At 44.9% G+C, this 13,458-nt stretch overlaps 1 protein-coding gene across 14 annotated transcripts in view; it reads right to left on the reverse strand.

Moving 5' to 3' along the window:
- The window catches only part of Phactr1 (phosphatase and actin regulator 1), a 477,222-nt gene that overhangs the window by 191,380 nt on the left and 272,384 nt on the right, over positions 1-13,458 (reverse strand). For all 14 annotated transcript variants that reach the window (XM_039095677.2, XM_063276382.1, XM_063276381.1 and 11 more), the window contains one exon: positions 1,298-1,462. In XM_039095677.2, coding sequence (XP_038951605.1) covers positions 1,298-1,462 — 165 coding nt within the window. The remainder of the gene's footprint in view (positions 1-1,297; positions 1,463-13,458) is intronic.

The following is a 13,458-nucleotide window of genomic DNA, read 5'->3' on the forward strand; positions in this document are numbered from 1 at the left end:
TTGTTACTTTGCTTGCATTGGAGTTTTTAGAAAATGGTGGGAGAAGAAAACAGAGCCCAGGGAGTGACGGGATCCATAAAGAGAAACAAAGGCTTATAGATTAATTTGCATTATTCTCAAGGTCTTATAAGAAGCCTTAAGCCTCCTCCCCCACCCCATGTGACTGGAGGGAGAGATGTGGGTCTCTGGACACTAGCTAGGCTTAGATGAGGTCAAGAGCATGGGCCGTTGATAGGTTCCCCCCTTAGATGATATCCAGACTGCAATTGCTCCGTGGATCCACGGAAAAAAGGTCTGTGAGTGCATAGCAAGACAAAATCACTGATCAACCAACCAAGTCTCCAGCATAGTTCACAACTTTACCTGGGACTTACAGCCTTTGTGACTAAGAGATAAAAACTTCCCTCGCTTAAACCACCTCATGGGTAGTATTTTGGTATATCAACCCAAGACTACGACAAACCCAAATGCAATCTACACAGATTTCCTGTCATCTCCTCTAAACTAACACGATAAAAACTCCTGGTCATTCTATATACAATTTCTCTTTCCACATCTTCATGCGCTTAAAAAACAGGTACCTGCTTTGCTCAAATCTCCACAGATAAAAATTCATATAAAGTACTAATTCTTACCCTCTGGTTTTATTGATGAGAAAATTGAGGTACAGGTAAATAAACTAAGCAAACTCCTGTAGCCAGCAAATACCAGAACCTGGACTTGAACCTAGGCCGTCTGGTTCCAGGTTGAGGTCATCTCCCCCAACATTTCCCAGCAGGCTGCTGAGTTAGGAAGCACAAGGTTAACTTCACTTCCACTCTGTTCTTCTGCCTTGTCTAAGAATCATTATTTCACGACTCTTCCTCCATGAAATAACCTGATCTTATCCACCAACGACCGTACATAAGTCATTTTTTTTTCCTTCTGTGTGTTGACTTTCACTGGAGGAGTGAAAATCAGGGTGAATAATAAGAATTGGGCAGCAGTGAATGTCTTCAATTATAGAAAAGGTGGAATTCCGAGTTCACATAATTTATAAATCAAACAAAGAGCAGTCATTTTTGAATTAAAAAATAACCAACAAGAGGAAAGAGAAAGAAATATATCCGTGAAAGGTGGGAAGGCAATTTCTAATCAAATCGGGAATTGCTAAAGGTGAGAAAAATTCCAAGGCTGAAATTTCTGTTTTGCATCAGACATTTGTGGTAATCGAAATCCTACAAATTAAGATGCCGAGTTTAATTCAACGAACAGCCAACGAAAAACAAGGCCAGCAGCCGCCCAGCAGCCGCCTTACCTGCTGACGTGTGCTTGAACTTTTCGCTTTTCTTCTTCCTCCATTTCCAAGGCTTGAAAATCCTTCCCAGGTTGGCAAACTTACTCCTCCTCCGGATGGGCGGGGTGTGCGTACCTGGGACCAACGAGTCAGAGCGCATGGCCGCCAGCCTTTCCACTTCCTCAGCTTGTTTTCCCCAAGAAAGTGATGGAAATAAAGAGAGAGGGGGGAGACATGTGTTAAAACGGGAGCCTCACAGATGGCCTGCGCTTTCCATGGCGACAGATAACAGAAAGCACGTGACTCGAGCTCCGTTTGCCTTTTGGAATGGAAGTCATACCAATGTGTTCTGAAAGCTGCGGGACAGTCAGCCAGATCCTAGCGATCTAGAACACCTTTAACCAAATTTTGCTTATATTTAAAGAGACAGGCTCTCACGGTGACATAAAACTGGTCCCAATCTCTAAGTCTCAAGCAATGCTCCTGCCTCAGCCTCCTGAGGAGCTAGAATGGTGGGCATGCACCACTGCCCCAATCAGATTTGCTTAGCCTTCACTAAGCTGCCTAGTCAGGGAAGGGAGATGAAGATTTCCACGGGCTTCCCTGGCAGGTGACCGAATTCCCCAAAGGCCATCAGGAGACTAACTCCAGAGTTGATGCAACTATCAATGTCGTAATTTCTCAATATGGCAGACGTAACAGCCTCCATAGAATTGTTTGTTGAGAGAAAGGGAGGAAGAAAATATTCGTCTACTGTCTGTTCTGGTGCCCCTGTCTCTACGACTCACTGCTTGAGACTTTCTATTGCCCTGCTGCTGTATTTCAGACCTTGGAAGCACTGGGATCTGGGCAGGGAGTGGCTATGGGAAATAGGTAACGTTAAAACCACTCACACTTTCATTAGATTTTTATAATTTCTACTTTCTTTAATCTAGGAGTCTTGCTTTCAGGGAAAACTTAGACTGACCACAAGAACCACATTCCTATAGTTTGGATTTGGAATGTTCTTCAATGTCTGATGTGTTAAGCTCAGAAAGTAGTGGAATCTTTAGAAGGTGAGGGAGTCCCTTGGAGAGAAGTACAAGGTGTGCCCTTGAATGGGATATTGGAACTCCCGCCTTCCTCTTCCTGCCTCTTTGTTCCCTGGCAGGTGGTTGGCCACTTTGATCTACCATATCCATGGCTGGCTTCCTCATCCCATGCTCAAAACAAGAGGATCAGTTGGCCACGGACTCCAAATAAAGTTTTCCTCTTTATAAACTAATTAGCTCAGGTGTTTTGTTACAGTAATGGAAAACTAACCAACACAAAGCTAGGAAGCCCTTCAGTCCTTCATAAAGAAGGGTTATGGACCTTCCTTAAAGGCCACAGCCACCCAGCCTCTTTTACCATCGAGTAGAAGAAACTCTTCCAAGTTACACAGGTATTTACATATTTTGGCAATCTAAATATAATACCCCAACTTTAATTTCCGAGATAAGAATGATAAGAGAAATTAGCTTCCTGGGCAGAATTGAGGATGAAAAGAAATCAACCTTCCAGAAAGCAAAACCAACATCTACAATTGTAGTGAATTTGAACCACGGTGTACGTCCTCCAACGCTATCGTCATAAAAATGTCCCCTGGCCTCCCCCATCAAGCACAGTCCTTAAAAGCTTGACTGTGTTGCTGGAGAGTTTGCCTGTTGGGGTTTGAAATGCTTTCGACATAGGCCATCCCTTCCCCCACAAATACAGAGGGTATTAACTATGTGTCACGTGGCTTCCTGCGGCAGTCATACTGGTGCCAGATGACTAGATGGCAGTTCCTGGGAAGAAGGATTCAAGGGCCATCAACATACCTGGGAAGTATATGCAAACAAAGTCTATTCATAGGTCATAAGACCGCCTGAGTGACCCAAAAGACAGGAGACGTTCCCACCCCGCCCAAACACAAGGCACACAGCAGAAGAGGCTCAACTTTGCAGGGTGAGAACAACAGGCTCTCTTAGTCCTTCAACTCCATATGCTCTTAGACTGAGGACGGGTTACGGACGGTCAACTGTCACCAATTAAAATGCCATTAAGTACCAAACCCACTGACTGCACGTGACCTACTAGGTAATACTGCTTAGCCATAGAGAGAACTGCAGAACGTTCCTCTTTCCCCTTGGGGCTGACTTACTAGAGACGCTCCCTGATGCTGTGAGAATTGCCAGAGAGGGTCTGACTCAGCATCATGGGGGAAAGATCTAAACTCAATATGCAAAGCATAGTTTCTACCTCACATATCCCCTTCACGCCACCATACATTTGAAAGACCCGAAGTCTAACTGTAGTGAGTGACCATCTGCACGTGATTCAACACACGGACAGCATTTCTGTCCCATTGTTTGACCAACAGACCGTGTAATGCTGTGATAGATACCATGCCCACTTCTGGGGAAGACACAGAGATGAACCAGAGGTAATTGTGAGAGCAGGTATGAGGAGCAGAAGAGACAGGAGTCAGGTGTCCAACACTGCAACCTAAACACTAAGACTAATGTTCATTTCTGGGACTGGAGGAGACCCCGGAGTGAGAGCTCATGTTTCTAGGTTTTAAAAGAGAAAAGTAATTTTCTTCTATGGGGAAACAGCAGTAGATGCCTGGCGAGAGAAGCACACCCAGGAGGCCTGCAAACCTGGCCCGCCTTGGAATGTTAAGAGACTGAACCCAGCGATGACATCAGGGGAGAGCTATTATTGAGGGAGTCTGGACCAAGCTCAACTGAACTCCTGGCAGGGTTTTACTATGCATCTGGATTTTAATCTCAGAATCAGAAGGGAAGTATGGACATTTTTAAAAAGAGCACCTGTCAATACTATATTCAACAAATATGTATCTAATGCTCACTTTTTCCTGGAGACTGAGGCTGTGTCAGCATCTAAATCAGAACAGACGGACTGACGAGATTATACCAGGACATAGGGTAGGCAATAAACACTGAGACTGAGGTACAGACAATGCTAGAAGACCCCCAAAGAATGAGTGCAATCTAGTAAAGTTGATGAAGAGTTCTGGGGGGGAGGAGCTTACTTTTGATTGGCAGGTAAAGGCTGTCTGGTTTGAGAAGGTACCATGAGCAGTGTTTCCATGAGTAGGGTGTCCTAAAGGTCTCTGGTGTGAATGCTCAATTTAGCAGTGCTTGTAGGTAGGACTTTTGATGGGTGAATCATAAGGCTTCTGGCTTCATCAATGGGTGAGTTGACTAACAAATTCCAAATTCGATGGCATTATTGGGAAATGGTGGAGATTTGGGACCTAAGGAAGTAGTCATTGGGAGCATGGCCCTCAAAGAGGCTGGATCTCCAGCCCTCCTCCATCTCTTTGTCTCTGTGCTTTCTGGCTGTCGTGAGGTGAGCTACTCTGCTCCGTAACACACTCCTTGCCAGATATTCTGCCTTCCTGTGAGTCCAAAGTAACACAGGCAGCCCTACTGTGAACCAAAATCTCCAAAACAAGCCAAAATACATAAAAACAAAAAGTAGGTGTTTGTTACAACAGCACAAAGGCTAACACTATCAGGATGCCATAGTTTAATAATAGCAATCAGATGTTCCTTAGGACCATCACTGTAGCAGAAAAGGGCGGACACACTGAAATATAAGGATACAGGTGTCAAAGAGAATAATCCGAAAGCCACAGTACTCATTTTCACTAGTACCTAGGTAAAGGCGAACCAGGAGTTCAGAAATAACAGACGGAATTCAATCAGGAGCATGGCAAAGAATGGCTAAAGTCTGGGGTTTTCACAACTATGACGGTGATGGCTGTAAATGGAAGATTGGCAAGAACAGGAGGAAATAGGACGTCTCTGGAAGCTCAAGGCCAAGGACTTTGGGGCTAGATATTGTGACTCTTTTGCAAAGGTTGGAGTTTATGGCCCAAGGTCTTGGGGAACCATTTTAAGAAATTTTCAAGGAGGGAGAGCAGAAACAATCTAGCGTTCGGGGTTTTACACACTGTAGGACTCAGGAAAGGCGAGGGAAGGAGATCCCAGGAAGAGGGGGAGAAGCTTGCGGAATGGGGGTTTCTAGGAAGGAGGAGAAGATCAGTGCACAGTAGTGCTCAGCGACACTTGTCTTTATGCACATCAGATCCATGTGGGCACCAGGGAGCTTCCTCCAGAAGCACTAGGGAGGGCAGAGTGAGGGCTGAGGGAAGAAGATGAAGATTCAGGAGGCTTTCAATAAGTATGCATTGCAGATAGCCAGGAAGGGTGTTAAAATTAAAGAGAGAGAGGGAGAAATTAAAAACAGGCTATAATAAAAACTGAAAAGAAGCCAACTAGAATGGGCAAATTGGCTGTGGCACAATAGCGAGCTTGGACCCCCTTTTCCAGATCCTTCCAGCTGCTCGAGTCGCTGCTTCTGCGGTGGCAGCAACTGCGTCGAATCACTGCTGTAGTTTAGATCTGGACACGGAAGCAGTGGTCCAGTCTTTGCCTAGCATAAGGAGGCCCCAGGATTAACACCCAGTACCCAAGCAGCAGCAGCAGCAGCAGCAGCAGCAGCAACAACAACAAAAGTACATGAAGACATGAATATGCTTCTTATAGTTGTTACTGACTTGGAATGTATTAAAATAAGCCAAAGAACAGTTGTACTCGATTCAACTGGTATCGAGAGGTATGAAGATGAGCATCGCCACTGGAATTAAGAAAAAAATGAACCACTATGACTGCACTGGCTAGATTTCCGCCAACTTGATATACATGCGGGATCCTCAATTGAGAAAATGGCGCACCTTCCTGATGGATGATTGACGTGGGAAGGCCCAGCCCACTGTGGGTGGAGCTACACTCTGGGCTGGTGGTTCTAAACGCTGTCAGAAAGCAGGTGGAGCAAGCCAGGAGGATCAAGGCAGTTCGCCACACTCCTAGGTGGCCTCTGCATTGGTTCCTGCCTCCAGGTTACAACCCTGTTTGAGTTCTTGCTGCCTTCCCTCAGTGATGGACATGGACTTGGAGCCATGAGATGAAATAAACTCTTCCCTCTTCAAGTTGCCTTTGGCCATGGCGTCTCATCACATCAGCAAGACAATGGCCAAAGCTATTCTCAGCTGCATCTTTAAGCAATGGACAAAAAATTATTCTGAAAGTGTTGTATTAAAATAATTATCCCCAATTAAGAGTGCTTTTGTAAACCCAGAGAGGCAGTACAAAGCAGAGAAAGAATTACAAAGGCATAGTTATAAATCTAGTTAAATGGAACCTTGATAAGTGTATTATTATTAAACTCAAGACACTCAGTCCTTAAGTGCAGAAGATTGCTAAGATGACTAGGCTTAATTGATTTACATTTTAATCACCATCCGACATTTTCACGGCGGAGGCTAGCTCTCAACCTGGCTGCTCTGCCATCGGATAATGAAACTGGAAGGCACTAGGCCGGCCTGTGAATGCAGTTTATAAAGAAAGAAAAACAAAACAAAACAGAGCTCAGAATCAAGTACTCTCCTGTCTCAGGGATGTGGGAGATAATGGGACAAAGGTGAAAGGAAGGGAAAGGCCAAGAGCTAGAAGTGGCTCTGAAATCAGCCTCCTTTTAAACACAGATCACTGAAAGGCTGCTTTGCTTAAGCCCTCTGTCCTCAGTCTCAGTGGCAGGAGGGAGAATGGAAAGCCAGGCTAGCTCAGAGCCTGCAAGCAGAGGGAGGCCTGGGCTAGCATCTCCTGGGGACTTCCCAGCAGCAGATGCAAGGGGCTTTAATAGGCAGCTAGGTCTCTCTGTGTGACAACTGGAGTTCGTTCAGTCTGGAGAGAAATGTCCGGAAGACAACTCTTTTCTTCTTTCTTCTTAGAAATTCAGGAAAGATCATATTTGACTTCTGCATGATTTTGGTCCTGGTGAACCCAAAGCCTCTGTGTGTGCTGTGACCAACCTGGGGTAACTGCACACTCTCTGTGTATGTGTTAACTGTAGGTAGGCACAGCACTTTACTTGGTTCCTTACTAATGCATTTCTCAGGGTGGCTTGGCTTTCGAAAGGCCCCTCTCTTCCATAGCTCCTCTTCCCCAGGCTGGAACGTGTCAGCTGCCTTGATCCTGTGTGTGTCTTGGGCAGGAAGCCACAGCTTTGTGAGTGAGTTCATGAATACAATGGCCACGTCATGTCCAGAAGACATTGTTTTGCAGAAGTCTTCCTGGACCTTCGACTCTTAAAATGTCTCTGCACATTCTTCTGCAATGTTCCCAGAATCTTGGCGGGAGGGGATGTAATGTGGAGGTCCCATGTAGGGGAGTTGGGGGTGGTCTGGGAGAAGTTGGAGTGGAGGAGTAGGGGTGGATGATGTATAAATTCACCGTAGACATGTATGAAATTACAAGGAAAGCAATAATAAAAATGCCCCCTTTGAGGCCAGCACTGATGGCCTAGTGAGCAGTAATTGTTCAGCCTCCCATTGGGCTACAGGTCAGAAGGAAGCCACTATGGTGTGTGCTACTTGATGTCTGGCTGGAGATAAAAAGGACAGGAGGAACAGGGCATGTGGGCCTCTTGAGAGGCTGCCCCTGTGTGCGAAGTGGAGGATCCAAATTAAAACCTGAACAGAGTTTCCTGTTTCTTGTTCTAAATGCAACAGTGATTCTCTTAGGCTCTGATGGGGGACAGGGCTGGTGATGGTGGTGGTGGTGGTGGTGGTGGTGGTGGTGGTGGTGGTGGTGGTGGTGATGTGGTGGTGGTGGTGGTGGTGGTGATGTGGTGATGGTGGTGGTGGTGGTGATTGTGATGATGATGACAATGACGATGATGACAATCCCACTAATGACTTAAGCATGTCAATCAGAGGCATCACCCAAAGGCCCATGGGGTAAGACGTAGTCTCAGACATTTAAGTCTCAGAGTTTTAAGTCTCAGACTTTTAAGACATAGTGGAACCTTTAAGAGGTAGGGCACAGTGAGAGAAAGGTTCCTTCAAGTTTTTTCCTTGAAGGGCGTGTCAGAGCCCTGATTCCTTCCCATCTCCTTTTTGCTTCCTGGCTGCTATGAAGCAAACGGACTGTCTATACCCCCCACCGTGATGTTCTTCTTCATCACAGACCCAGGGTGACAGGATCCTGTGAGGATGACATCTCTGAAGTCATGAACTGACTTAAAACTTCCTCCTTGTTTACCCACACAAGACTGGCACTCAATCAGTCTCATTCACATTCCATCATGGGTAGGGGTGGGCTCATGGGCGCTACTCTTCCTTGAGAAGGTCTGGGCAACTAATGATTGCTGGGGCAGGGGAAGTCACTTTCCTTGGTGGTCGAACCCCTGGCAGGTTGCTTGTATTTCATTTTCTAGCCTGCCATCCATGTTCGTGCAGCTCTGATTGGACTTAGTGGGTCACCAAAAGAGAAAGTAGAAGGGCGACTATTTGGAAAGTAAGGGACATTCTACAGGAGAGGGAGGGGTCAGAATAGGCAAATTAGTGGTAAATCTGACCAAATTCAATTGTATGTGTGTAACATTGTTAAATCAAAACAAAACAAACCCTTTCCTCTTTGTAAGTTGATTTCATCCCAGTATTTGCCACGGTGACAGAAAACACAATGACAAGGATACCAGGGACGACACTGAGGGTTGACATGGACAATAATAATGACAGCTGCCATTCCTTAGCCACTGCAGTCGGGCCAGCCCTAAGCTAAGCACTTGTATGACATCACCTTTCCAAGCCCTCACACTGCTCTCAGAGTCTGTGACATGTGGTGTCCCCACTGGACAACTGGGACAACTGGGGAGGGGCTAATGAATAGGAGGCAATAACTTCCCAGAAGCAAAGAAACACGTGCTTTTTAATTAAGACATGCCTATTTTTAAAACATCTCCCCGCTGTGTGAAAGGTCTGGCTCTTTAGCTCTGTGTTACTGACCAGGCCACAGGAGGTCTTCAGGAATGAGCAAAGTGATGATAAGGTTACAAAACAGATGCTGGTCTGAACAGATTTGAGCTGAGCATTGACTGAGGGAGGACTGTAATCTTACCCTATGGTTCTGTGAAGGATGCCCACACTGGACCACCAGGGCATTAAGGGCTGTAGGGCATTCTCTTTACCAAGTTGCCTATGCTGTGAACTAGGGTTGGAAGAGCAGCAGGTGCCAGTTGAGACTGGAATAACCTTGAACCTGCTTCTTAGGAAATGCTATACATCGTGTAGAGTTAGAACAATGTTAATTTTGAAGCCAAGGCAGTGTGAGTCCAAATTTATCCCCTGGTAGATTATGGTGAACCTGACTTCTTAGCCTCCATCAGGGGGCTTCTTCCCAGGGGTTTCACAAAGAATCTGGCCTTAATCCTAATACTTGAGGTAGCCATGTGGCCCTGGGCTGGCCAATTGCCTTCTACCTCCAGTGATTTACTCAAGGATGAGAGCAAGCAATGAGACTCAATTCTCGAGCTTGCTGGGACTCTTACCTGACAGGTTACAATTTGTGAGGGGTTACAGACCAGACGTGTTACTGCCACAGTCAACACTGGAGCTACAGAGTGAAAGGTCTTTATCCAGCTTTGGTTAACTAGTGAGCAGTCCAGAAGCAGAGAAGAGACGATCCTCTTATGTCAAATGCTTTACATTTCAGAAGAATGGCCTGGAAATGAGGCTATTTCTAGTCCATGACCATAGGCAGTCAGGAGGGCAGACCGTGGTTACCAGGCCAGAGAAGTAGCTCCCATTTAAACCTTCAATGACACAGACTCAGTGTTACAATTACCAAAATGCTAGAGGTTATCAGCAGGGTTCCTCTTGAGACATTCAACACAAAATCCCTGTCTCAGCTCCCAGAATTTAAATCTTCAACCACAGGCGTGTGTAGTGGCTACAAGAATCTCAGCAAACAAGCTCTCCCTCGTTTGATCCACAGACTGTACACGACCTGGGAGCAGAACTTGTCTGTTTAGCTTGCGGATGAGTGTGGAAAGCCCGTGTTAATCCATAGGCAATCTTTAAATAGTGTGGACTCTTCGTTCATCAGGTCTAATGTTCTTGCAGCGACATAATTTGTGCCTTCCAGAGTCAAACCAAACCTCAGCTAAGCCTGATATCTCCTACAGAGATCAGTGAGCTCTTTCTGTTAAGCCAGAAGGTAAACACACTTTAGGTTTCATGGACCAGATAGTTTCCATTGTAAATGCTCATCTCTGATGTTGCCCCATGGAAGGAGTCAACCTATACTAATGTACAACACAGTGTTCTAATAAAACTTTATTTATAAAAACAAGCATCTAGTCCTCAGGTTCATACTTTTCCTGTGGCTCAGAGCTGCAGGTGACCTTCCTGCCACTTTGAGGGGGAACAATGACTTAGAATTGAGTCAGGACAGGAGAAGAGAACAAAGGGTGATTTGGGTGACAAGACACTGTTATGCTACATGGAACCTTGCTTCTAGCAGAACCTGAGATGATTCAAACCCTGGACACCTTTCTCTCATGAGCCAACAGTTCTCTCTTCCAGTTAGTTTAGGCTGAGTTAGGACCCATTCTTTATTTGCACACCAAAGGGAAGGACATGAATTTGTAAAACTGTACATAGTCTCAACTGCGTCGAAAGTCTCCTAACTTAAACCAAAGCCTACTGCACAAACCAAATTCACCATGTAATCCTAAGAGTGTTCCGCCAGTGCTTTCTCTGTGAAGTAGGGATACTATCAACTTAGAGGGATTAGCAGTTGCTTTGAGTCAGATCATAATGCTCCCATAGGCCATATGTTTAAGGTACAGTGTTAGCTGATGGTCCTGTTGGAATGTGGTAAAGTTGTCAAGAGCTAAGGCCTAATAGGAGGAAGTTAGGTCACCAAAGTTGTAGCCTGGAGGGGTATTTTTGGGATCTCACCCCTTCCCATCTCTCTCTTTCCTGGTCAGTGTGGGATGAGCAGTGTTACTCTACCATGTGCTGTCTCTTGTGATGCACACTGATGACGTGTTATGGCAAGTCCTCAAATAGCAGAGCTGGTGACTGACCGAGGACCAAAGCCTTTGATATCAGGGGCTAAAGTCATTCTTCCATTAAGTCGATTTTTCTCAGGTACTTTGGCATGTCAACACAGCAGGCATATCCTGACAGTTCCCTTTGTGGTAGAAAGTGTGTCCCCATGGGGGGCCAAGTAAACATGAAAAGGCTTCTCCATACCAGGTAGGCAACAGGGCAGAGAGCAACTTCTCCAGGGATGGAGTTCTGTATCCCTTCACTATTTGCATGTGCCTTGGGGAATGGCACAGACTTTGCATAGTCTCAACTGTGCCTAGAGTTCTCTAACCAGTTGATCGCAAACCTGACAGCACACGAGACTAGACAGGAACACTGGTTAAAGTGAATCTTCTTCCGTATCAGAAGTGCTGAATGTGGAACATGACTGCTAAGAAGAAGCTTGGGTATCTTCTGGTCCTGACCTTTCAGATCACTGGGAATTCTTTTAAAACACCCAGCGTTCATATGATTCATTCAAAATACCAGATTCTCATTCTATCTCATTGGATCTCCCAAACATCTCCATCCAATAGGAATACATTTTCCTAACTTTATTTCCCTCTAATTACAACTGACACACATTACATCACATGACAAATTAGCCTTTTAAAGGCTCCGAGAATGTCTGTTATGAATCTCTTAAGCCTACTTTAACCCTTGGTAGCCCAAGTCAATTACAGATAGGACTAGTTGATGTTTCCCTACAGGACATTATGAAGATCTTACAGGCTCTTGTATGCCCAATGATGCACTGATGTCTTGTTTGTTGCATTAGACAGTTGCAAGAAAGAAGACAAAGAGGCACTCAAGAGGCTTGCCCAGAATGCACCCAGTTATACAGGGAGTTATATTCCTTTCTAGAGCTGCTGGAATAGCTTGGTGGGTAAAGATGCCTATTGCCAAGGCTGATGATTGGAATTTGATTCCAGGGACCCACATGGTAGAGGAAAAAAACTGACCACAAGTCTCCCTGTGTCCATCACATAATAGGTGAGGCAACACACACACACACACACACACATGCACATACACACATACACACACATGCACACACACATACACACACATGCACACACACATACACACACACACACACACACACACACACACAATTAAATGAATGCAAAGGATTCCTGACTCTAGAAATTGTTTAGCATGGCTCACACATTGTGTTATGGGAGTGGTTTGAAGACACTGAAGGCTTGGCTGTATGAGCCCTTTGCAAACAAACTTTTTTTTGCCATCGATCCTGTCCAGGTTTATACACTCTTAGGTCTTATATCATCCTTGAGCTTGTTCCAAGATTTCCTGATATTGGCCTGTCTATTGAGAGCAAGATGCCAAAGAATCATATCAAAGCATGCATTCCATTTAAGAACCATTCTTTAGTCTATTTCCTCTTCGGCTCCAAGTTCTCATTTCCTTCCTCCGATGACATGACAGTTTCCTTATGTGGCTCCCGTTAGCTCCCAGACCAGTTTGTAGTGCCATTTATCATTCCTCTAGTGAATATGTGGAATCTAAACAAGATTTCTAGGAAGGATATTTTTTGCCAGGATATTGATTCTTGGTAAAATAACCTGATTTTCTTTCTCCCCTTTCTAGGTGGATGTGTTACCATCAATGGCTCTAATTGGGCTTATCTTGACTAGTGCTCAGAAGGCAAGAAATCTTGTCTGCGTGTTTGCAAAGAATTTTACAAGGAATTTTCTATTTCCCCTTGTCTCAGAACACACATAGACATTAGTTCATTTTCAGAGGCAAATGCCCTTCCTTTAGTCCCATCTCTAATGACCATTAATTATTCTTCTACTTGGAAGATGTTAGAATTTTAATGCTATCAACAAGATAAATTCTTGGCCAATTTTGCCCCATAAGAAGTTTAGCGGTCTGGAGAAATGGCGCAACAGTCAAGAGCACTTGATGCTAGTGCAGAGGATCCCGGCTTGGTTCCTAGCATCCACATGGCAGTTCACAACCAGCTATAACTCCAGTTCATCCTCTTCTGGTCCCTGCAGCTCTATGCATGTACACCATGCACGAGCACACACGCATACATGCAAAACACTCATATATATAAAGCAAAACTAAATAAATCTTTTAAAAGTAAAAACTGAATTCACTTTCCCTTTGGCACTTTTTTTTAATATTTTAGAATTCTTATGACTAAATATATGTATGTATGAATTTGGACTCTGCACCTCAAAGC

This window comes from Rattus norvegicus, chromosome 17 (assembly GCF_036323735.1).
Source record: "Rattus norvegicus strain BN/NHsdMcwi chromosome 17, GRCr8, whole genome shotgun sequence".
NCBI lineage: Eukaryota > Metazoa > Chordata > Mammalia > Rodentia > Muridae > Rattus > Rattus norvegicus.